Source organism: Haliotis rufescens, unplaced genomic scaffold (assembly GCF_023055435.1).
Source record: "Haliotis rufescens isolate VD_foot unplaced genomic scaffold, xgHalRufe1.0.p SCAF_3, whole genome shotgun sequence".
Lineage (NCBI taxonomy): Eukaryota > Metazoa > Mollusca > Gastropoda > Lepetellida > Haliotidae > Haliotis > Haliotis rufescens.
The window spans coordinates 31,196,255-31,221,689 of record NW_025964001.1 but is presented as its reverse complement, the minus strand read 5'-3'; the positions used below and the strand labels follow the sequence as shown (position 1 = coordinate 31,221,689).

The 25,435-nt window shown below is 39.3% G+C and overlaps 1 protein-coding gene across 6 annotated transcripts in view; it reads left to right on the top strand.

Annotated features, from left to right (window-relative positions):
- The window catches only part of LOC124145971 (ectonucleoside triphosphate diphosphohydrolase 5-like), a 32,954-nt gene that overhangs the window by 2,239 nt on the left and 5,280 nt on the right, over positions 1 to 25,435 (top strand). For 3 of the 6 annotated variants that reach the window (XM_048402850.1, XM_048402849.1, XM_048402852.1), the window contains exons 2-11: positions 6,804 to 6,941; positions 12,357 to 12,651; positions 13,768 to 13,847; positions 15,122 to 15,265; positions 16,930 to 17,005; positions 17,958 to 17,993; positions 19,113 to 19,198; positions 19,737 to 19,816; positions 23,512 to 23,576; positions 24,934 to 25,030. In XM_048402850.1, the coding sequence (XP_048258807.1) occupies positions 6,939 to 6,941; positions 12,357 to 12,651; positions 13,768 to 13,847; positions 15,122 to 15,265; positions 16,930 to 17,005; positions 17,958 to 17,993; positions 19,113 to 19,198; positions 19,737 to 19,816; positions 23,512 to 23,576; positions 24,934 to 25,030 (962 nt within the window). In that variant the 5' untranslated portion in view covers positions 6,804 to 6,938. Of the gene's footprint in view, positions 1 to 5,256; positions 5,330 to 6,803; positions 6,942 to 12,356; positions 12,652 to 13,767; positions 13,848 to 15,121; positions 15,266 to 16,929; positions 17,006 to 17,957; positions 17,994 to 19,112; positions 19,199 to 19,736; positions 19,817 to 23,511; positions 23,577 to 24,933; positions 25,034 to 25,435 lie in introns of those variants that run through there. The other 3 variants (XM_048402851.1, XM_048402846.1, XM_048402848.1) reach the window with 3 other exon arrangements.

The following is a 25,435-nucleotide window of genomic DNA, read 5'->3' as shown; positions in this document are numbered from 1 at the left end:
ATTGTGATTAGATGCTGCATTCAGATGCAATGAGACAGCATTGTAAATGTACACCTTAACGATAGCTAAATTCAAAATCCTTTGTCCCCTTATTTTTGGTTGGTAGTGTATTATTAGCAATGCCACATGCCGGGAACCGGGAAGATCCGGGGTAGAATAGGTCTTCAGCAACCCATGCTTGCCGTAAAAGGCGACTATGTTTGTCGTAAAATGCGACTAACAGGATCGGGTGATCAGGCTCACTGACTTGGTTGATGCATGTCATCGTATCCCAATTACAGGGATCGATGCTCATGATGTCAATCACTGGATTGTCTGGTCCAGGCTTGATTATTTACAGACCACCGTCATATAGCAGGAATATTGCTGAGTGCGGCGTTAAACAACAAGCCAACCAACATGCTATCGGCGTATGATGACCCATGCTCTACCAAGTCACTGAGACAGACCAACTGATCAACTTTAGACACCATCAGGGACAAGTGTAGGATAGGATTAGGTTAAGGATATCATTGGTAAGATTGATGGTTTAAGAATATGAATTTTGTAAATTATATTTATTCTGTGGACATTTACCAATGTTACTGAGTATTACTTTCTTACCATCAATAAAGAGGTGTACATTGTAAAAGTTTGTATCAACCTTAAGCATGTGTGTGATGTAAAGTACATTCATGAACTGCAAATGAAAACAAGTATAGCATGATGAAAATGATAATATGTTATCTATTATTAAGGATTATCATTATTATATGTAATTATGTTATCAGGATTATGTTAAATTTATGCACATGCAAAGTAATGTCTGTAAACCAATTTACATAGATATTTAACATTACAAGTCTGGTGTTTTCTGAACATTTAAATAGGTGGTTTTGTTTTTTGTTGGTTCACAGATCCTCCAACCCAAAATCCTGAGAAAAAGGAGAAAATCTTTTTTCCTATTAAATTTAGATACATATTTTATCATAGCTCCATGTCAGAATGATGAGATCTGATTGGTCCACGAGATCGTGATAAAATTCTGTGTAACCCACCTAGGAGGGTAGTAAATTTCTCAGCAGGTGAATAAATCTCTTATACCCCGCCACAAGCAATACAGGCTGCACATGGATTTCTGAGAGGCAGAATAAATCCTTTATATACCCTGCATCAAAGCAAAAAGCTGCATGCTTTTTTCAACATGTTCAAGTCAATGGAAGTCGCATGACAATTTAGCACAAGCTAACCTCAGCTCACTCGAATTCTATCAGTTTTGGATTTGTGTTAATTCTTATACAGTATCATATTAAACAAGTCAGTAAGATAAATTCATTGTAGCAGGATTACTCGGGGTACATGGGGTTTTATACGTCCCTCGTTTATGCGCTTCGGGCTCGTGGTATTATGCATCCCTCATTAGGTTTTATAACACACGCCTCCGGCTCATGGTATGAAACCCAACACAGGACGCATAAAAACCCCAGCTCATGGTATAAAACCTAATGCGGGACACATAAAACCCCCAGCTCATGGTATAAAACCTAATGCGGGACTCACAAAACCCCATGTACCCTTCACGATCCAGCTACAACTTATAATAACCATCGACCTAAATAATGAAATATATTATACAATTTTCTTCTAGATTCTTGCAGTGCTGTAACAAACTTGTGTTTCTCACACCTCCTTGTATTGTGAGTGAGTATGGTTGTACACTGCTTTTAGCAATATTCCAACTATAACCATAACACATCGGAAAAAAGTAATGTGCATCACAGAGAGAATAAATGTGTTCTATCTGTCTATTTAGTCATAGGTTTAAAGAACATGTGGCATTGTCACAGTTTGAAGGGGCAAAGTCCAAATACAGGTATATCTCAAATCCAAACTGAATTATTTGGAGATGTCATGTCATATCAGATTTTTAAAAAGTTTTATATCCTCCTGCTGAACAGAGTTTTGGGGTAAGATCCGTTAACCAACTATAAAAATTAGTTTATGTCAGAAGTCGTTTATGTTTTTGCGGCCTCCATGGCTCTGTTCGGGACGTTTGTATTCACTGAGTTTGATAAGCAGTGATGAACAGATACCTGGAAACAAGTCCCTTCAATAGCCATTAACATGTTTAATGAGGCATGCTTGAGCAGGCTTTTTTTCTCAGCTCATAACAATAATTTCTCTATAAATTGATATAGACACGACAGAGCATGTAAGACTGAGTCTGTGCATGATTTCTTTAGAAATTACAAAGTGCACCAGTTAAAAAGGAACACTATATACTGTGCATAGAAGTTCAACAACATACCCCTTATATTTATCACAAGGAATCTTTATGGTGATAATAACCCACCATCATGCCCATGGGCCAAACTGTGGGTCATTTGGTAAATGTCTGCCTCCATAACGCTCTCAGCTACATACTGATTTGCTGAGGTTAACAATGTGTGACACTGTTATCGACATTATTGATGTGTGCAAACTGATGTGACAATAGCTTTTACTGCACCTTTTCCACGTAGAGGGATGTTTTGTTGAATGACAGTATGCCTGTGTGATATGCACGCAGGTATCAAAACTTTCATTTAACATCCAGATGTTGGGAATTTACCAGGTATGTCCGCATGATGGTGAGGGAGTATGGTTTTACACCACTTTTAGCAATATTCCTGCAATATCACGGCAGGGGACACTGGAAAATGGGCTTCACACATTGTACCCGTGTGGGGAATCAAACCCGGGTCTTCGGCGTGACAAGCCAACGCTTAAACCACTAGGCTACCCTACCGTCTGTTCGCATGATAAGTAACAGCAGCTTTGAACTAACAGTGACATGCTGTTTGATTTAATGGTCCGTCTTTTTTCCTGTGTGAACACCTTAGCGCCTAATCATGCTTATAATATTTTCTTGGTTGCCAATAGCAACAGTTCAATACCAATACAATTTGTCAAAAATGGCCTCAAACACAAGATGAAAGAACAAAGCTCCACATTCATGTTATGTGAAATGATATCAACTCCAATATCAAGTGTTTGAACACCAAGATTCCATGGAGGTAGAGGACAAAATGTTTTTGTGAGACAGATCCACTGTTTATGTTTGTTACATATACTAGTTTTAGGAATCAGCCTCTTAGTTTGTGATTGTTATTGATTGATTGATCAGCAGTTGGTCGATAATCAATAATTTAATAACAGTGAATGTTGACAAGGTTTCAGAAGTTCATGATCATCATGATCATACAGTCAAACACTGTCATGTTGAACTTTGATGTGTCAAACGTACGGTTGTCTCGAAGTGAAAGCATGGTCCCTGCACATTCCTTCTTTCTTCATCATTTTTGGTTATGTCAAACCTTGGATAACTCAAAGTATTTACATAGGTTCCTTCAGCTTAGACACAACAGTGTTTGTCAGTGAATTGTTGTCGATTTTATGATTATGTGATTGATAATCAAAATTCAGAATACAAACGATCAGTAAACTGATTTTCAAGGATTGAACGATGCACTGTTAACAAATAAAAAATTTGCGCTTCGTTTCTTCGTTTTGAGGCTGGTTTCAATGACATGACACTAAAATCAGATGTCCAATCACATTACACTGATGAGACTAGTCCCCGACTATTGCATACAACCAGCCCATCTTGTACGTAGCATTCGGACTCCAGAAAACATATATTCTAGGTAAAAAACATTTATAACTGAGATAACAGTCTTGTAAATCGCTGAAATACATCAAGACCTTATTCGTATGAAACCAGTTTTGAATGCAAAACTCCTCAGAAGAGGCATTTTTATTTTGTTCAAATGAATGAGCGAGAGGAATTCTCTGTGAAGTTGATGATAACAGTGATGGAGCCAGTCTCATCAAGAACGAAGCTGTAGTGGCAGGTCGAGGATGGTTGATCAAAATGGAATGGAAATACAATATGCTGGATAATGGAGGGTGTGTGCAGTAGGCACTTTTTAAACTGCGTAATCAGTATTGTCTTGTGTGTTTTTTCTTGTGTTGTATAAAAGTGGAAATGTCAACAATGATCCACTGTGGTTATTTTAAGTGCACAGATTGAAATAAAGAAGTCTGCAACCATTCTTGTAGCATGGACAAAACTTCCCCTCTTCTTTTGGAGTGAGTGAGTGAGTGAGTATGGTTTTACGCCGCCTTTAGCAATATTCCAGCAATATCATGGCAGGGGACACCAGAAATGGGCTTTACACATTGTACCCATGTCAGGAATTGACCCCGGGTCTTCGGCATGACGAGCAAACCCTCAAACCAGTGTAGCAGTATGGTAGATCATTGTGTATGGAACAGGTGGAGTCACCATTTGATATCAACCAATCAGTGATCGTGTTAGGAACCGCCAGAAGCCATGGTACTTCGTAAATGAAACCGAATATATTTACTTGCAATAGTCAAATAACAACATCTGTGACATATTTTAAATTAAATTGAGGCATATTAACATGACACATGTGTTCATTATAGGATGCGTTTGAAGGCTCAAACAATAGTCATGAATAGTATTCTTGTCAGGGTTGCTATAATTCAATGGGAAACATGGTAATTAATGGTGTTGGTGCCATCGGTCTTGCTTGACAACGGTATAAGGATCTTTACCGAAACGTTGCCTTTACAGTAATTAAAGAAGTTGTTATCCATAAATTGTATCTACTTTGATTGGATACACTGTCTAACATTTAATACAGAATGTTGTTGTAACAGGACTACTTGGCGTACCACAACCTCAGATATCTTGTTAACATTCTTGAGAGAATTTTGTTGCTTGGAGTAAAAGTCGAAACTCAAACTTTCTTTGTTGATATTATGGACATATTTGTTGAGTAAAAGTGTATTATACACAATAGAGTACAGGTTGTAAAATGTCGCACTAAGTAAAGGGTGCTTATAAAGAATATTTGCAGTATGGCAGCGTTAGAAATTGGCACTAGTCCTGTATTCCTTATCAAACTGCCCAATAGTAAAGGTATCCTAAGGGCTAGTAGAAATTGGCTCATTTTAAGGGTTTTGCTATATGTTATCGTTATAAGGACTAGTGGACAAAAAATGTCGGTTTCTAACCCTGAGTATGGTCTAGACTTACTGGGACACTTCACATGTTTGTAGGTTTTGCGCAATCATTGAGGAAATTGTAAGAATATGGGAAACTCCTGGTGCATGAGTCAGAAACTGGGTACATACATACTCCGGGGTGGCCTGATTAGCCTAGAGATTCAGTGTCCCAAGTGATATGACCCCGATCCTCAGTTGCATCAGACTACAGGGGCTTGCTGTGTGTACATGATGTGCCTGGATCTCGGGAGTGATTTCAATCCTGATATAATGGGTATTGTTCATGTATTTGTTGAATTGTTATGTCAGTATTTGCCATTATCATGATTATGTGATGACAATTTTTGGTATGCATGGAATAAGTCAGCAAATGTTATATTTAATTTTTTGTAATGTTTTTCAATGATATTTTCACTGAAAATGACTTAGTTATGATCATGATCGTAAGGATTACAACAATGTGCATGGGTTACTGAACATGATGGGAGCTGGTGACAATCCTCACAATGGAAAAGAACCCATTAACATGTGTTTGTACAGAGGATGTGATCTTACTAACTTGATTAACGTGAGGACTTCCCTGCCCTATGTTAACACTCAGGCAAACATTTTATTGAGTTTATTTCATTGTATGATTCATCGGTAAGCACCATTACTATATCAAAGGGTCGCTTGGACGAGGCCATTACTTTGAAGGTAGGACCTTGCTTCTTCTAGACATCTTCCTGAGGCAAGGAAGTTAACTGATTTTAAACATGTTAAAAGTCCAATTTCCACCCTTGCTGAACTCGGCTGTAATTCTGTGGCTCGATAGTAGCTCCACAAGTTGCTGTTACAAGTTATGTCCCTACTATGTCCCTCCCATTAACCTATCATATTACTTGCATTTGCTTCAAACAAAGCGGTGGCACCCAGTCAAGGCGGTCTGATCGATGATAAGGATCAGTGTTGTTATATAACGGGTCTTACCTCGCAAAATGCATCAAATTACTTGAGCACCTACAGTAGATCGTATCTATACTTGACAGGCTAGCTCGCAAAGTATCAACTGGCATTTCCTCTGTCAATCTGTTTCATCATCATCTTAGTTTCTCTTTCGTTCCTCTGAAAAGAAGGAACATATCCTGGTCTATTGGTTCACTACGACAGCTCCGCCATGCTTTGCAAATGTCATCTAGAAATATATTTAGCTACGTGTACCATGTGTACTACTAGCTAAGTGGCCTTATAGAGCTCGATATAAAATATTTTGGTGCAGTTACCTGACAGCATTTAATGGGCATCGCATTGTGTATAGTTATTCCTGATACAGTGTGCAGAGTGAAAACAGCGACACAACTTCATACAAAGCCATATAGCTGGCACACTAGCCATGTTTGACGTAATGTGATATTTGAGAGTACATGATTTGGGGTTTTAATGAGGTTACAGTTAAAACTAATTGTTTTGGTACACGAACACTTTTTTGTTTTATTTCATTGAAATTAATTAAAACACAGTGCAGCATAATGACCACTCTGTAATTTCAATGTTCAATGTGCACGTTTGAAAATTGAATGCACTAATGGTGCAAAGGCGCAGCCTGGAAGGAACTAAATGCCTAACCTTTAGCTGTGGAGGTGGTTGATGTATTGATTGCTCCTCATATTGCATGAGCAGATGGGAATCATGTTGATGACTTCCACATTATTTTCAGAATGGATCCATATTTAGAATGTTTGATATTTATCAGCCCTGGCTTGTTGCAGGTTCTCCCCTTGACCCATAGTGTTCAAGGGATAGCTTGACCCTGCTGCCACTGTCCACAATCCTGATACTAACCGGCTTTTCCATTTGGACAACTGGACATCTGGACCACTGGATGGTACGACAAGGGAAAATAAATGGTAAAAATTACACATAGAATATGGACTTTTTTCAACGTTTATCATGGTCACATGTCATATACGAGGGTGGATTGATAAGTTCTGAGCCTCACATGGAAGGAATGACGTAGGGAAATATTTGTTGTGAACATTGCCTAATGGCATAGAAGTATATCTTGAGGAACGTGCATGGATCAAGTTCTTGCAGAAAACAAAAGCCATCCATGAAGATATGAGTTCAAGACAAGGGTTGGGTGCCTCTTCCTGTGCCACTGTAAAAGAGGTGGGCAGTAGAGTTTACGCGTGGCAGAGAAAGCCTTGAAGATTACCTCCATCCTGGCCATGAGAAGGACTTCTAAGATACCGGGATCAAATCCCTCCAACCTGGTTGGCTAAAGTGTATCAATGTGGAAGGGAATTATGTTGAAATGTAAAGCACTTTCTATTTCTTTTAGGTCAAGTCTTTCTATGTGAGGTTCAGAATTTATCAATCAACTCTCGTAAAATTATTTTGCATTATATAGGTAAAAGGCTTTATCAAGGGCACTGTTAGCATAGCATTTGTTATGACGTATAAAGAAAAGTGGGTTGCGGCTGTGATACATTGATGTAAATCAAATACTGTGTTACATATTATGACCAGAATACTTGACAGAGTTGACATCAGATGAGATCAAAGGAAAAATTATTTTTTGATCTTTTGAAATTGATGATTTATCTAAACACTTGAGCACATCATACAGACTGTTAGTCAGTTTACTTATAGACATTACAATATGGTCCAGTGTTGATCCGTCCCCTGTAGGGAGCCTGGGTTAGACAAGTAAGAATTTGCTTCTGGCAACCTTTGCTTGTCGTAAGAGGTGTCTTCTTGGATCGGGTGGTTGGATTGGGTAGTCGGATCGCGTGGTCAGATCGGGTGGTTGGATTGGGTGGTCAGAATGGGGTGGTCAGAATGGGGTGGTCAGATCGGGGTGTCGGTTTGGGTGGTCAGATCGGAGTGGTCGGATCGGAGTGGTCGGATCGGAGTGGTCGGAACGGAGTGGTCGGAACGGGTGGTCGGATTGGGTTGTCGGATCTTATCGGATTGTCAGTGACATTGTTGATTGTGTAACATCATACCCCACTGGCACATGATATCCATCTCTGGATTGTCAGCTTCAAACTTGACTCTCTACAGGCTGCTGTCATGTGGCTGGAATATTGCCGCATCCACATTAAGCAACAAACAAAACAAACTAGTTATGATGCATGAATCCAGTTTGTTGTAGGTTCGCCATTTGTTTGATTTGTTAGATTATCAAAACAACATGGTGTCAGGTACTTTAATTTCAATATGTCCATTTATGCGACTTATGGCTCTAAATCCTCCTTGCATGTCACCATCAGTATCACAGCTTCAGTGGAATGACTGATATTACTGCAAAGTAGTGCCAACCTAATCATTGCTAATATAGTCAGGGAACTTTCCGTTCATTCTGGAAACCAACTGTACAATGGAGAATGCGCCGCGATATGTCCGTGGAAGCCCAAGCGAGGTAGGGTCGGGAATGGGAAACCAACTATCTAGTAACTAGTAGAAATGAATGTAAACAATATTGAATAAAAGTTTGAATACACTTAATAAAATAGATTACAAACATAAGTCCAGATATACAATTGACATCCATAAATTCTCTTCCTTATATGTATCACTTTCTAAATGCCTTTCAAAGACCAGATATACAATGAACACTTTTTATAACCAAACAGTGTATTTACATGATAAGTTTGCGTATTTCAGTACTGATTTTTCAACATGGTATTTTCGGTGTTACATACTCACAGTAATGTCTTTGTGTTTGTGTTGTGTATAAGACAACCCCCCTTGAAAGCCCCCTACTTCTAGGCACGATAAACTCACCTTATAGGCAGCGCTATACTGTATACGACAACGATATACAGTATTTACCTAGTCTTATTTACTGTCTTCTTACCATGTGCCTTTGTACTAATTAATATGACTTCCTGTGGTCAAGATTTGGGGGACTTGAGTACGCTGGGGATGAAACTTGATTGACTTGTGTAACTGATGATGGGGCCATCTTTGTTGGAGATTACCATTTCACTATGTATTTTCCCCTGTCTCTCCTGTAATACTAGGAAAGAAAACATCCAGGTTTTATTTGAAATTGAACAAAACAAAACTGACTTAGTTTTATGATTTGACAGCAGTTTGTTCTTTGCATGCCATGGGACTCGCTGTGCTTGTATATTATTTGCATCCTTCTCCAATTTATATGAGTAAAGTTCCTTTAAAGTCAGACTCACTGACTTGGTTTATGCATGTCATTGTATCCCAATTGTGTGTAGGGGCGGTCAGGTAGCCTAGTGGTTAAAGCGTTTTATCGTCACAACGAAGACCCGGGTTCGATTCCCAACATGGGTACCATGTGTGAAGCCCATTTCTGGTGTCTCCCGCCGGGATGTTGCTGGAATATTGCTAAAAGTGGCGTAAAACCATACTCATTCACTCACTCACTCCCAATTGCGTGGATGATGCTCATGATGTCAATCACTAGATTGTGTGGTCCAGACTTGATTATTTACTGACCGCCGTCATATAGCTGGAACATTGCTGAGTGGGGCGTTAAACAACAAACAAACAAACAAACAAATATAGGAGTACAGGAGCCTTTGTCTGTATCTCAGAGTTGTTGCACTAATCCCGGTTCGCCCCAGTTATGTTTCTAGGTTTGTCAGTACCATGCCCATGCTCATCGGTTTCACCTAAGTGGTAAACGTCTGAGACCTGCATCACTTTGGGCTTTCCTCCCACATTAAGCTGACATGCCGCGATATAACTGGAATACTGTTAAAAGCGGCGTTAAACCCACCTCACTTACTCACTCAGTTGTTGTGATGATACACAGTCCTGTGAGAGAGACTGGGAAAACAACCTCCATGTAATGTGGTGCCTCGAGATGACAGCTGGCAGGGTGTACAGTTCACTGTACAACCTGACCTTCATGTATCCATGGGAGTGGTCGGGGAGCCTAGTGGTTAAAGCGTTCACTCGTCACGCCGAAGAACCGGGTTCGATTCCCGACATTGGTACATTGGGTGAAGTCCATTTCTGGTGTCCCCCGCCGTGATATTGCTGCGATATTGCTGAAAGTGGCGTAAAACCATACTCACTCACTCACTCACTCATGTATCCATGTGCACTAATCATGCTAATGACAGTCATGTCAGTCAGTATATTGAAGTGATACAGTTGAGAATTACACAATACTCGTCAATACTTGGAAATTGTAACCTCATTGTCTGATGATATTATTGTTACATATTTAGAAATCCCAGTGACCTTTCACATGATAAAGATTAACATTATTTTATTAATGAATAAAAATGCCCAGCTCAAAGCACAGTATCCAACATACCAGTACTTCTTCCTTTAAACAGCATGTATGGATGACAAGTGATTATGGTTTTGAAGTACCTGTTGGTCATCACGGATAATCCTTTATTAGAAATTAGATTTTCATTTCACCTCGGCCTTATCAGAAACGAGACATTTAAGCCCATTTCACCTCACCTCACCTCACCCTTATTAGAAATGCAATATTAAATTCCATTTCATAAAGTGCTTAATCAGAATTAAGATACCCAGAAACTGCACATAGGATGCTGGCGTTAGATAATAATTAAATCTTGACCAGACACTCCAGGGGTATGAGCAACACGTGAGGGTAGGATGTCACAGAGCCTGACCAACCAATCCATTGAGTAGCTAGCATATGCTGCTGGGGACGAATTCTCTCACAGAATCCCTTCAATAGATGCCTGCCTTCAATAGATGCGTGCCTTCAATAGATGCCTGCCTTCAATAGATGCCTGCCTTCAATAGACACCTGACTTGAATAGATATCTGCCTTCAATAGATGCCTGCCTTCAATAGACACCTGACTTGAATAGATATCTGCCTTGAATTGATGACTGCCTTGAATAGATGTCTGCCTTGAATAGACACCTGACTTAAATAGATGACTGCTTTGAATAGATGCCTGCCTTGAATAGATGACTGCCTTGAATAGATGCCTGCCTTGAATAGATGACTGCCTTGAATAGATGAATGCCTTGAACAGAAGACTGCCTTGAATAGATGACTGCCTTGAACAGATGACTGCCTTGAATAGATGACTGCCTTGAAGAGATGCCTGCCTTGAATAGATGCCTGCCTTGAATAGATGCCTGCCTTGAACAGATGACTGCCTTGAATAGACATTTGGTCAAAAAGACTTGTGTTCACTTAATGCAGTTGGAATCATGTTTCTTGAGAGACAAGCAAATGCACTGTCCTTAATTAGATGCCTGGGAGTCTATTTACGATAGTTCAAGGCTGACATCACAGCTGGGGTTGCAATGTAGTCTTCAAAGTGAGAACAAGAAATCAATATTTACAAATATTACAGTATGTTCATTACTACATCGGTGACATTTTACACGCATCACTTGTTTAATCAGTTTTATACACAGCCAGAGTTTGATGGATGTAGGCTGTGCTGGTAGAGATTAGTGTGAGGTTAACATGTCAACATCAATGTCTCCAAGAGCAACAAGGATGTTTCTTGAGAGCTTTCAGAAACCTGCCAACTGGATGTCTACAAAAGTGATGTTTTTGCTGTTTGTTTTTATGTATGTCAGTGTATCAGAGTGTGGAACTTTGTTTAAGTATTCATACATTGAAATACATTGAGATGGACTGTGATGGACTGTTATGGACCATCATGGACTGTTATGGACTATCATGGACTGTCATGGACTATCATGGACCATCATAGACTGTCAAGGACCATCATGGACTTTCGTGGACTATCATGGACTGTTATGAACCATCATGAACTGTCGTGGACCATCATGGACTGTCATGGACCCTCATGGATCATCCTGGACTATCATGGACTGTTATGGACTATAATGGACTGTTATGGACCATCATTGACTCTCATGGACCCTCATGGACCATCATGGACTATCATGGGCTGTGATGGTCCATCCTGGACCCATTAGCAAACATAACTTTGTTTTGAACCTGATTCAAATGGCACACACAGCAATAAACACGTCCATACAATCAAGTGTGTGACTTCCAAAACAAACCTGTAGTGAGTAGGTCCAGCATATTTATCGCAATAGAATGGAGACATACACTTGATAACCTAGGATGCTTGCTCTGATACACACTGTTGATGCACCATATTCATGATATTCAGGCAAGTAGCAACCCAGTTTTTTTAGGAATGTAGAAGACAAGCGCTACTGGTGGCAGGTGGTTCATTGTATAGTCTGCATAATACATGTACAGCATCACTCTGTTCCTACATTTTTAATCCTGATCAGTAGACATCTGGCACGGTTTTGTCATCGTTTAAACAAATAATTTATATATTTCAGATATGTCTACCGACAAGACTCTCTGTTTTTGGCCAAAGGATTCATTTGAATAGACCTTTTGCAATGGCAACAACAATGGTCGGGATGATGTTGGGAGTTTATGTTGCCTTCCAAGTGGTGGTTCAGACCCTTGAGGAGCAAGTAGGAAACACTGCGTATTCCCTTGGGACAAGCTCCTCCAGTCAAACAGAGTTCAGCATGGACTTTAACAGCACCAGGAATGTATATGCTGTTATATTTGACGCTGGGAGCACAGGTTCCAGAATGCATGTATATCACTTCAGAAAAAATCAGGGTAAGTGGTAGAAGTCGTAAAAATATAGTAAGTATGCCAGTGAATCCAAGCAATTTGCTGTGAGTTTTGTCCCTTAGGCAATGCAGGATCTGCTTTTCATGGGTTTGCATCCGAGATATGACATGACTATGATTCTTGTGTATCAACACCATACACATACACACGTTTCAGCTATGAAGCAGACATGCATGATCATGACTATCTAGGGGTTTAGTGGATAGAGTGTTTGCTAAGAGAGCAGAAAGTCGGAGGTTTGATCCCTGTCTGCATCATACCAAAACATGTTAAAAGATGGTATTTGGTGTTACCATACCAGGCCCTTGGCATTGAGGGGATAAAACAAGGACTTGTCATTTTGGAGTTGGTATACTGTGTCTGAATGGGTCATCCATATTAAAATTGGGCCATGGCATTTCATAGGATAAGCACTGTAAATCCGGCATTAGACCTGACTAGTGCAACAGCCACACACTCATGTCCATGCACATCGCTTTTTAAGAGCAATAATCTCCCCTCCCCTCATGATGATGTCACTGTAATACTGCCCAAGTGACATTTACAGGTTTCTTTAGTCATACCTTGTTTGCTTGCATGAGTCATTTTAAAGTAATCAGATGCATTGATATGGGTGGGAATTTGATGTATAACATCACTAAATACATAAGTACATCATATGTATAACAGCACTAAATAGGGTTGAGGGAGTGTGTGTCCTTATATTGGAATATGTCCAAGTCGGTGCCCAAGCTGATCTTCTTTAGAGATGAAAATAACATGGATTAAACATTACAAACGTATGAAAAAGACTTGCTCGTGTTTAATATTTTTTCTGGAAATTTAAAAAATAAGCCATTTTCATTTAATGTAGCAGTATTTATCATGTTTATTATGTCAGAAGTCCTTGCAAGTGCTAATATTAGAAATGGTTGCTTGTCAGCCGTTTGAACATGTCTGATAACTGTCATACCAATAAATTGTATTTCAAAGTTTTCTGCAACTTAAGAGGGCCCTTATCCTACCACTTTGGTATGTTATTACCCAGGCCTCAGACTACTGGTTAAGGTCATAGATGGCAAGACAAGACATATTTATAGTCGCTATGTGTCCTTGTTGCAGATTGGAATGTAGAGTTGGTGCATGAGACGTTTCAACAAGTGAAGCCAGGCCTATCTAATTACAGCGCTGATCCCCAGAAGGTGAGACCAGCATTCACCCATCACAATAATCACACTTCTGTACACAGTACACAGGCCTCAGTAGGCAATATACTGTCACTTGAGAAGCCTGTGTAGTAAAGTCGTATACCAGCAGCCTGTATGGGCATGGCGACACTTAAATAACTGGCAAGACACACATTGGGATCACCCAGTCCTCCTCGTTGTCAGCTCTTATGACAAACATGGGGTTCCACAGGGGTTAGAATAGGTCCCCAGCAACCTATGCTTGCCGTATGAGGATCAAATGGATTGGGTGGTCACGTTTGGTGACTTGGTTGCTCACAATGTCGATCACTGGAATGACTTTCACGCCACCGTCATATAGCTGGAATATTGCTGAGTGTGGGTTTCAGTATTAACTTGGAACTTTGGCACCTAGTCTGACCTGACATCTCTGCTGAGTCCCCAAGCTTAAGGGTCAAGTGAGCTTTTTGTCATGACCATCGTCAGTCGTCACGGTGCATTCTTCTGTGAAACTGGTCCACTGATGAGACTGAGCTTGCAAGCCTGTCCCTTCCACTGATCATGAGGATACCACTGAACATGCTGAACATGAATACAGGACACTTTTTTAGGGATAACAACTTTTATTCTTTGTCATGACGTTTCTGAGCTACTGATGTAGGAGCAAGCACTCGCTCAGAAACGTCGTACAAAGAATAAAAGAAGTTGCTATCCATACAAAAGTGTCAAGTATTCATGTTCTTCCAACTTCTAAATGCCTATCAAAGACTTCATGTTAAACATTGTTTGAATTCAGTGGATGCATGGATGTTGATCATGTTCATGATCACATTGTATAAGCATGGTAATGAGGTAAAGATTCTGTTTACGTGAGTGAAGTATTGTTTAACCAGGTGAGCTGCAATGCTGTGGTCAACTATTTGTGTTCATACTCGCTCAATGGAGAAAGCATTACAGATAAATTAAGGAGGAGGGACAATATATATTAAATGACTAATGGACAGTCATGAGGCAATTGTTAAATGTTTAATTATGACATTATATTCAATTTATCTTTCCAAAAATAAATAAATTTGTGAATTCAGTATCATAGAGAGGGACAAGAAAAATATGGACAGTAATTTGCACATGTTTGGGGAGGGTAAAGTTCTGCCAAAGGTTGACAGATCTCTACTGAAGCCACCTCCCATGTTCAAAGGTTCTGACTGCAACACATTTATGGTATAACTTGCCTCATTAGCTCATTCACTCATGGTCCTGTCATAGTCTTTGCACACTGATGTCCCCAGGGTGCTGAGAGCCTGCACAACATGCTGACATCTGCTATAGGAGAGGTGCCTGTTAAACTCCACTCAGAAACTCCCATCGTCCTCAAAGCCACAGCAGGTCTGAGACTGCTGCCTCATGGAGCGGCGGAGAATCTGTTAAATGAGGTGAGGTCCTGTTACATGAGGTGAGGTCCTGTTATATGAGGTGAGGTCCTGTTACATAAGGTGAGGTCCTGTTACATGAGGTGAGGTCCTGTTACATGAGGTGAGGTCCTGTTACATAAGGTGAGGTCCTGTTACATGAGGTGAGGTCCTGTTACATGAGGTGAGGTCCTGTTATACGAGGTGAGGTCCTGTTACATAAGGTGAGGTCCTGTTACATGAGGTGAGGTCCTGTTACATAAGGTGAGTTCCTGTTACATGAGGTGAGAATCTGTTACATGAGGTGAGGTCCTGTTACATGAGGTGAGGTCCTGTTACATAAGGTGAGGTCCTGTTACATGAGGTGAGGTCTTGTTACATGAGGTGAAAATCTGTTACATGAGGTGAGTTCCTGTTACATGAGGTGAGGTCCTGTTACATGAGGTGAGAATCTGTTACATGAGGTGAGGTCCTGTTACATGAGGTGAGAATCTGTTACATGAGTGGAGGTCCTGTTACATGAGGTGAGGTCCTGTTACATGAGGTGAGAATCTGTCACATGAGGTGAGAATCTGTTACATGAGGTGAGTTCCTGTTACATGAGGTGAGAATCTGTTACATGAGGTGAGAATCTGTTACATGAGGTGAGAATCTGTTACATGAGGTACGAATCTGTTACATGAGTTCAGTTCAGTGGAATATGCTATGAAGGTTATTCTAGGTTTACTATTCTCTAGCAGGACTCAAGTCAAATGAACTACAATAGTGTTGTAAGGTCTTGGATTGTCAGTAGCAAAGCTGTGCTCATGAGTTTTTACTAAGTTTGTATGTAGGACCTGCATCATTTTGTGCTTAAACATTACGTACTGAAGAATTGACTTCAATATTCTTTGTGTTTATGGAGTTAATAACTTAAAAACCTGTGTGCACCTGTATAAGCAGATTTACGTATGTGTGCACACGGTATAAGCAGATTTACGTATGTGTGCACACGGTATAAGCAGATTTACGTATGTGTGCACACGGTATAAACAGATTTACGCATGTGTGCACACGGTATAAGCAGATTTACGTATGTGTGCACACGGTATAAGCAGATTTACGCATGTGTGCACACGGTATAAGCAGATTTACGTATGTGTGCAAACGGTATAAGCAGATTTACGCATGTGTGCACACAGTTTAAGCAGATTTACGTATTTGTGCACACGGTATAAGCAGATTTACGCATGTGTGCACACGGTATAAGCAGATTTACGCAAAGACATATTGAAGTAAATTCTTATGAATAATATGTCAACAATTATAACATCACAGACCAATTATTTAATCAGTAAGACACAAAACTGAAGACAACAAATATGAAATCAGTGATATCGCTCAGTGCAATAATGCAACAAGCTCCGCCCATTCCATTCCATTCAGCCAATCAGGAAACAGTAGTCAATTTGTGGGCATGGCCTAATTATAATATGATTTATGGAAAATAAATGGAAAAAAATTGCTTTGTGAGCCAATCTAATATCATAGAATGATGGGGACTATATTTTATGATATAACTTAAAAACGATTGAAAGCAGCATTAAACCCAAGTGTCTCTCCACAGCCCTACCTACAACATGACACTCTACAAGATGATCAGAGGTGTGATCAGTTCATTCATGGTATCTCACTCTTCCTATTTGCAGGTGTCCGTTCTGTTCAGGAAAACCATGTTTCACCAAGTTGAGCGTGGTGTTGAAATTCTGGGCGGCTCGGAGGAAGGTATGCTGAACGGAATTGTAACAATGATCACATACACACAACATTGTCAGCTCTCTATACAACTGCCATAAAGGGTTTGTCAGGAATGTTACTCTGAAAGTAAAAAGGGTTTTCTCAAACCTGAGACTTTTTTTATTTCCAGCTTTATGGATTCAATCCAGATCAAGCCAAAAGCAACAATCATGACTCACTTTTGTACTTACTTCTGCCGACCCGTGAAGATCCGGGGTAGAATAGGTCATCAGCAACCCATGCTTGCCGTGAAAGGCTACTATGCTTGTAAGAGGCGACTATCGGGATCGGCTGGTCCGGCCCGCTGACTTGGTTGACGCATGTCATCAATCCCAATTGCGTGGATAGATGCTCATGATGTCAGTCACTGGATTGTCTGGTCCAGACTCGATTATTTTCAGACCGCCGTCATATAGCTGGAATATTGCTGGGGGCTGCGTTAAACAACAAACAAACAAACAATCTTACTTCTGCCCTAAAACTTTTTCTTTTGAAAATACAAACCAAAATCAAGCAGAAAGATAACTGTCAAGTATTGAGTGATCAAGTGCAGTGTATACATGGAATATAGCCACTGACCACTGACCTCCTGACAGAGGAAATAAAGTGTTCTAAGACATAAGTAAATGCATGTACATATTGCTGCACAATATTGTGCACATACTCGGATTACAGTTTACATTTTCAACTAATACAATGAATCGGAACAGCATATGCTAACTTGATTGAAAATTATGAGCTATTTATATATATTTCTATTTCATCCTGACAAGGTTATTTGCATAAAATGTAAACAAGATGGTGAGGGCATGCTAATTCATTCTGTAGTGATTTTGGTATCATGTATTGAGTATAACAAAGAGCGATAATCTTAATCATAATAATCCTTTGTTTCTAACTATAAAAAATAAAACAGGTTCTATCAAACTTACTTTTTCAGGTATATTCAGCTGGGTTACAGTTAATTATTTAGAAGGTAAGTAATTAAATGAGATGGGAGGTTATTAGCTGAGTTTGTTCATAACGAAAACACTTACAACGAACTAATGTATATACATGTATACCGAACTATTTTGGGGTCCCGGCCATTTGCTGTATATTTTATCATATAAAATTGTTGGATATAACGAACATGCTTACAACGAAAAAAAACTGATATGGTGAACTCACTTTGTGGTCCCGTGTGTACTGTCAGCGACAATGCTCATGTTTAAAACAAACTGCTAATCTCGGAGGCCCATGTGTCACCTATCAGCCTATCAAAATATCCGCAGCCACCGCGGCAATAAACAACTGAAGGCAAGTGATTGACTGGATTAAGTACTGGCACTATACCGAAACGTCACCTTTACAGTACTTAAAGAAGTTATTATACCCCCGTTCGTCCGTCCTTCCGTCTGTCCTTCCGTCCGAGCTTTTGTACAGCCCATAACTTTTTAACCATGCACCCTAGCTTCACCAAACTTGCTACACACATTAACCACAATGAGTATTTGTGCCTTTTGCTAGTTAGAAGATTCTGAATTTTTTATTTTTTGCCGTTTCCATGGAAACATTAGAAACTTAAACTTTTAGGGTGGGTGTTTTGTACGGCCCATAACTTCTTAACCATGCACCCTAGCTTCACCAAACTTTCTACACACATTAATTGGTCAATTGTCACTGGAACTTAATCTTAGTTTTTAAAACATTGAAGTTAAAATCAGTTAGAAATATGTAATATTTCATTAATTAACAAACTATTTACTATTTGTTGTTGACCAGCGGGGATAACGGGGGTATGTGAGCTTTCCTCACTTCTTTCTTGTTATCCCTAAATTGTGTCTACTTTTTCATCCATCAACTTCCAGGTAATGCCTATCCAACAGTTCATGCTAGAACTAATAAAGTAATTTGAATGAAAAAGGCTAGTTGTCAACCATTTGACCATGTCAGATAATTTTCATACCTTTATTACGAATATTTTCCCGCAGTTGATATTCCCAGGGTCCTTATTCTATATTGAAGTAATCGGTATACAGATATGTATCAGAAAATTCTATATTACCTGTTGTGAAAACATGGAAGATATGTACGACGTTGGTATGATTTACAGGTGCATTTTACAAAAGTGGGGAGACGGTTGCAGCTCTGGATTTAGGGGGCGGTTCAACACAGATCACCTTTGTGCCAAAAGAAAAGGTGGTTAGAACATATTTATTTGTTGTTTATGTGAAGATATGTCTTGTTTTCGTCGAAGCGATACTTCTTCTCAAGGTCTTTGAAGCTAAGTCTTAGTGTTTCGAAACATGCTCACAGAATTCTTGTGATTATATACAATGGCTGCTAACCATGTAGTGTATTATGCTGCCATTTATTCAGGTATCATTTATAATATGAAGTCAGTGTGTGTAATAATGCATTTTCAATCTTTTGTGAATGTATATTATGGTCTGCCTCTAACCTTCACATATATATATAATGTTGGGAAACGCTTGCTAACAGAATTGTTTTTATTTGTCAAATGTGAAGCTGAATTGTTATGTTTAAGTGTCCAGCAATATGTTGTTTGTAAAAACTGATTGGATGGTTAACATGGCCCCCATCGTGGGCCACCATCCTGAAATTGCCATTTTAGCTCATTGTCATTGGTCATTCAGAGTTTTTTTTCTTTTTCAGACTTGCACGGTTTTCATGATGAATTTCTTGTTGAACTGAAAGTTACATTTTTCTCTTACAGAGGACAATCGAGAGTGCACCACACAGCTACCTAACAAGCACTAATCTATTCAGCAAAAACTATACGTTATATACACACAGGTAACTAGAGCAAGAATACCGGTGGTGGTATTCTACAGCTGTCGCTGTCATTACTAATGGGATCTCTATCCCTGTATTGGGAGTAGAGGATTTTGATTATCATAATTATTACCATGGTTGACAGGAATCAGACATGATTGCCTACTTAATTGTATTCTTCAATGCTTTATGGATGGATATAAAACAACATGAAGCAAATATGACAACTGTGACATATACCAGCATGCAACAGCTGTGGTCTGTAATTGCATTGAAGACATGTACACCTAACACAGTAACACCTATCTTCCAGAAGTAAGGGAGTTATCTGACGGTGAAAGTCCAGCTTCAACCCTTGCCGAACTAAAGTAGACATGCTAGACATGCTAGAAAACTGCTTTTCTGGCTTCATTTAATAAATACGAGTCATAGGACTATAGAAAGAGCCTATATCAAAATAATGCAAATTGCCCTAATCTAGCCTATCCTAAATGACACTGTGATTACCTTTAAAATGTACTTTAACAGGTAAAATCATGATCAACTTAGAAAATATTCGTGTGTTGTCATGCATGTATGAAATGGCCTATAACCTGAGGTAATTACCAAACCCCTGTCCGAGGTGATGACCTCACACCCTCCCGTGCATTCTCCCAGGTGCAAATGTCACCGAGTTGGGGGTGGTCCCAAAATATTGCTGTTATTGTACTTAATTGACACGTGCGTTGATGGGGTAGCAATTAAGGATATATACTGCATTATATTTGCTTGGAAACATGATGGAATAGTTAAGAGCTATGAAACGGGATGAGCATTTGAAGGTTGCTGTTTTGGAATCTAGAAGTATTTGTTGTTCTACATATGATTTCTTGAGGTAGCATCTATCTCCGCTGATGACATATATAAATCTGTACTTTTGAATGTTGTGTTATGTCTTGCCAGGAACCCTTTACACTTAGCCAAGATGGGCACAACAGGGTTGAGCTCACAATGTCTGACTGGCGTATGTAAGACAACGTGACCGTGTTGTGCTGCCAGCACATATGTCCTGTACTTTACAGGGTTCTTATTCAGCTGAATTTTCTCCATGAGTTGAACTTTCGTTTCATATGGTCTGAAGTCGACAATGTCATATATTCCTGTCTGGTCACCTTCAGACTACTCATGGTATTGGCTACAGTATCTGATTCCCAGGCGTTATATTAACATGATATATAATCCATGACAATGACACTGACATTTAAAACAGACAATAGCTGAAGTTCCAACCAGTCTATGAACACATCACTGCCTATAATTTCCTTATGAGAATCACCAGTTTTCTTTTTTACCTCGAAAACTAGCACACATCCATCAATAAGCCCCATATCATGGGTTGCAGCATGCAAAACAATGACACGAATACCTTTACCTGATTGTACCATGTGTGCTTTTTGTCCATCTGCAGATAGCCACACGTAGTCAGTGGAATGAGTCATCAAGGTAAATTATCTGAACACCCTGACAGTGATAGTTATGAATGGTTCGGCGATAATGTGACCTCATAGACAGGATGGAATATTTTACCCTGAAAAGTGCTCTGTCATCACCACGCGCAGTGTATCGAAATCCCATTTCTTGGAGGGCAATAGTTAGTGCAGTTAACATTAATTGTATCTTTAATTCCTCCCAAATTCTACTACAAGTCAGGGTTACCTTCTGCTCATAAAGCTTGTACACTATACACCTAATCACCCTGTATCAAATCTGTCTAATATCCTTTTACGTCCCAGTTTTGTTTTTGAGACCACCCCTATACCTGTTTTGTTTTATTTATCATACAGTAGACTTGATGGGGTGAACTGAAAACCATATAGCTTGGGCAGTTCGGTAATTCACCCTGTCTAAATTAATAAATGTTTTCCCCCTATCTCTATAAACATGCTAAAGTGTAAAGAACTGTGTACAGATTCTGTATTGTGTACCATTGTTATAGCTTTGCAAGTATAATGTAACATGTATCATGGTAGCAATGTTAATAAAACACACGCAGCGTCATTTTGTCATTTTAAAAGATGCACATCTAGAATTTTCTCAAAATGATTTTTTTGTGTGTGGATTAGATGTTTTATGAAGACTACATTATTATCATCATTGGACTTAGAATAAATGTAAACTTCCTGTTTTCGTTCGAATTTGTTTCCTGTAAACTTGTCGATAGGACTCCTTGTGACTGAAATACTTCAAAACACCAATCTCATTAAAATGAGATCTTAGTTCTCGCTATCACTAAACAAAGATCTGAGGACATACATGTCAGACCGACCTTTGATCGACCAATGGAATGACTGACAAGAAGTCGACATTAGCCAATCAGAAGGCAGTTTACTCATGCTTTACGGCACTAATTTCAAATTGGCGACTACGCTTTGAAACATATTTTGACAAGTTCTCGATTAAAAATATGAAACCTGAACAAAAGAACGTTCTGGAATGGCTAACAAAAAGTCTAGATTGTATGGATTCAGTCGTTAACCCCGTAACTATTGTTCAGAATACCCCGTGTAAAACTTTTTCGAGGATGCATGATTAGAAATCACATTCCAACCGTCACTTTCATGATCTGGTAAGCGACTCTCTGATTGGGCGGATGAAAGGTCACTCTGACATGACCCCTACTGTCCTCAAATCTTTTTTTAGCGGTAGCGAGAACTAAGATCTGATCTGAGGTAGATCGATTGGTAGTTACTTGATATTTAAATAACAACAGTCTAGAAAAATTATATCCTTTTTTAACAGGCAAAAAGCAGTTTTTTAGCATTTCCGACAGTACCCTGGTACTTAAGACAGGAATTTCTTGGCTCGATTGCAGCGACACCAGTGGCGAGTTAAGTCCCTTCTATGTCCCTCCTATTGACCAATCAGATTCCACCTCTCATATCACATGCTTCAAACAAAATGGCGGAGAAGACCAGATAATCAAGATCTTTATTGTAACAAAATAGGACTTTCTTCACGAAGTGCATCAAATCATGCGAGCACCTTGATTGAAAGCATGAAAAGATTTGCAATATATATGTTGAAGCTACATTGATGGTACACAAGCTTTGCAAATCCTGCAATCGGCCGAAATCTGCACTGCACTTTACAAACCGGATGTCGATTTGTTTATGCGATTTTGATTGGACAATACATAGACTTGTTAGTCCAGCCAAAATGTAACTCTATAATATAGGAGGGACATAGAAGGGACATAACTCGTTATAGCCACTGGTGGCGCTACTATCGAGCCACAGAATTATAGCCTAGTTCGGCAAGGGTTGAAACTGGACTTTTATAGTCAGTTAACTCCCTTGCCTCGGGAAGATGAGTAAAACCTGGATTTGAACTTATTGTTAAGCAGTTTTCTTTTAACTTTTTAACATAAATCATGTAGCTTTACGTTTAGCAAACATTTTTAAAACAATTAATTTTTACTCTGTATTATGTTGATATATACTAATAGTAAATATTTTCTTAACCACAAATTTGGAAAATGTTTACGAACTTTGGAAAAACTGGAGTCTGATTGGTCAGTCAGATGTATCAAATCACTATATAAACCTCTAACATACGTTTTATGCCCTAATTGACCTAATTAGTAGATCAAGACATGTGTTAAATATGGAATTGGTTGTGCCTCATGTTCCATTTTCATCTGTGTTAAATACAATTGCTATTTTTCTTCCCATGTGTAGTTACCTTGGGCTGGGCTTGATGTCAGCAAGATTCAGGGTGCTGGGAGGGACAGAGAATGAAGATGGTAAGTGGAGTATAGATGCTCTAGGTTTTGTTGCAACTTCAGTGGTATCATCCCATTTATCAACTGTCATGAAATACCAATTACTACTTACTGAACGAACAGAGTCTGTGCGCTGTGTTTTACCTTGTTTAAACTGTAGGTTGGTTAGATCATGTTAGCTTAATATTGAAAGAAAGCTTAATGTGACACAGTGTACAAACCAAATTTTGAAAGTTGAAAGTGGGATTTGAACCCAGCGTCATGAAACATGGGCACGGATGAGGAACTCTGCACATCAGACTGCTTTAGCTTAGAATTGTGGGTCATAACTCGCTGCGGTAACCGTACTGCTCTGTGTAAACGATTATGATATTGACTTGTCGCGACACGGAGCTACAGGCTTTCCTATAGTGTTTCATGTTTTCACATCGTTTGTGGTGGACATCTCATAGAGGTATATCCACACAAACCTGAGTCAGATTGTTTCCCTTATGATGTAAAGGATAGATCACACCTTTGGTTGAAAATGTAAACATGAAGAAAGCTCTATCCAGAACACGTTTTGATTCGGATGATGGCATCATAGCAACTTTGGAGAACATTTTGAACAGCCGAGACAAGAACTTATGTGAAGCTGGTATAAAATCACTCCAACGTTGTTGGCAAAAATGTATCAATGTGGAAAGGGATTATTTTCAAAAATAAATCATTTTAATTAGGGCTGGGACGGGTAATTGGATACCCGGGTCAGGTGGGTCCTGAGTAGGACCCGGGTACCCACAGGACTACCCGGACCTGTGGTTAGTCACGTGATATATTGTTTAATGACAAAAATGATCTAGAACTCTATGGTTGTACTACAAGTCATTAATGTTCGCATTTCTTTCTGACTATGCGCATGTTCCTTCTCACTTTTATATGTTTGAATTAAGATAAAGCTTCAGTCAACTTCAGTGTATGCATGACCAGATCATTTTATATGTGTATCGAAACACATTTTGCCAGGGCTACAGTCAAACTATTCCCAATAGCGGGTACTCGGGGAGGGTTGGGTAACAGAGGGGTGGGTACCAGGGTAGTAAATTTGGACTCGCCCCAACCCTAATTTTAATGTCTTCAAGTCAGGTTTTTCTATGTAACTTTCAGAACTTAACAACCAAACCTCATACCATCTGGCACTGTATGTTTAGAGGTAATTACTTTTTATGTATGTAACATGTAACATGTGTAAGAAAGGCAGCTACACTGGAACACTAGTTGAGTACAATGTAATCAGCAGCTTGTCCTGCTACCGCCATGCTGTGTGTGGTATACCGCCTATGTTGATGGTATCGCAGGTGTTGTGCAGACCATCTCTCTACAGTGGTAACTTTTGCAGATGGAGCTTCGACATCATCAGAGACCCTACGCAGTGCCTGTCTGCCTCCGGACCGAGAGTTCAGCTGGGTGCATCATGGTGGCAAAAAGTTTAATGTTGGGTGTGTAGTGGGCAGTTAGAATTAGGTTTTCAGGAAGGTTACATGTCCCCCCAAAATAGCGATTTCGCTTTTAACTTTTTTTCATGATTTTTTAGACAATTTTGGTATGTTAAATTTTTGTTCAAGAAACAGCCTAATTTCTAACTCTTAGGAAAACCATTAATCTCAAAAACATGTTTTATATTTTGTTAAACATACACATAATAAGTATTCTGACATTTTCAAACATATAGAAATTAAGACAAGAGCAAAGATAATATTTATGAATACTAAATCTGAAATGTCTGTTGTATTTACTTTTTTCCCACCCCCTGAGAAGGATTTTTCACTCACCCCACCACAGCAATATTCAGGAAAGAAAACATGTTTGGCCTTATGATGACATTGAGATTGTAAAAGATT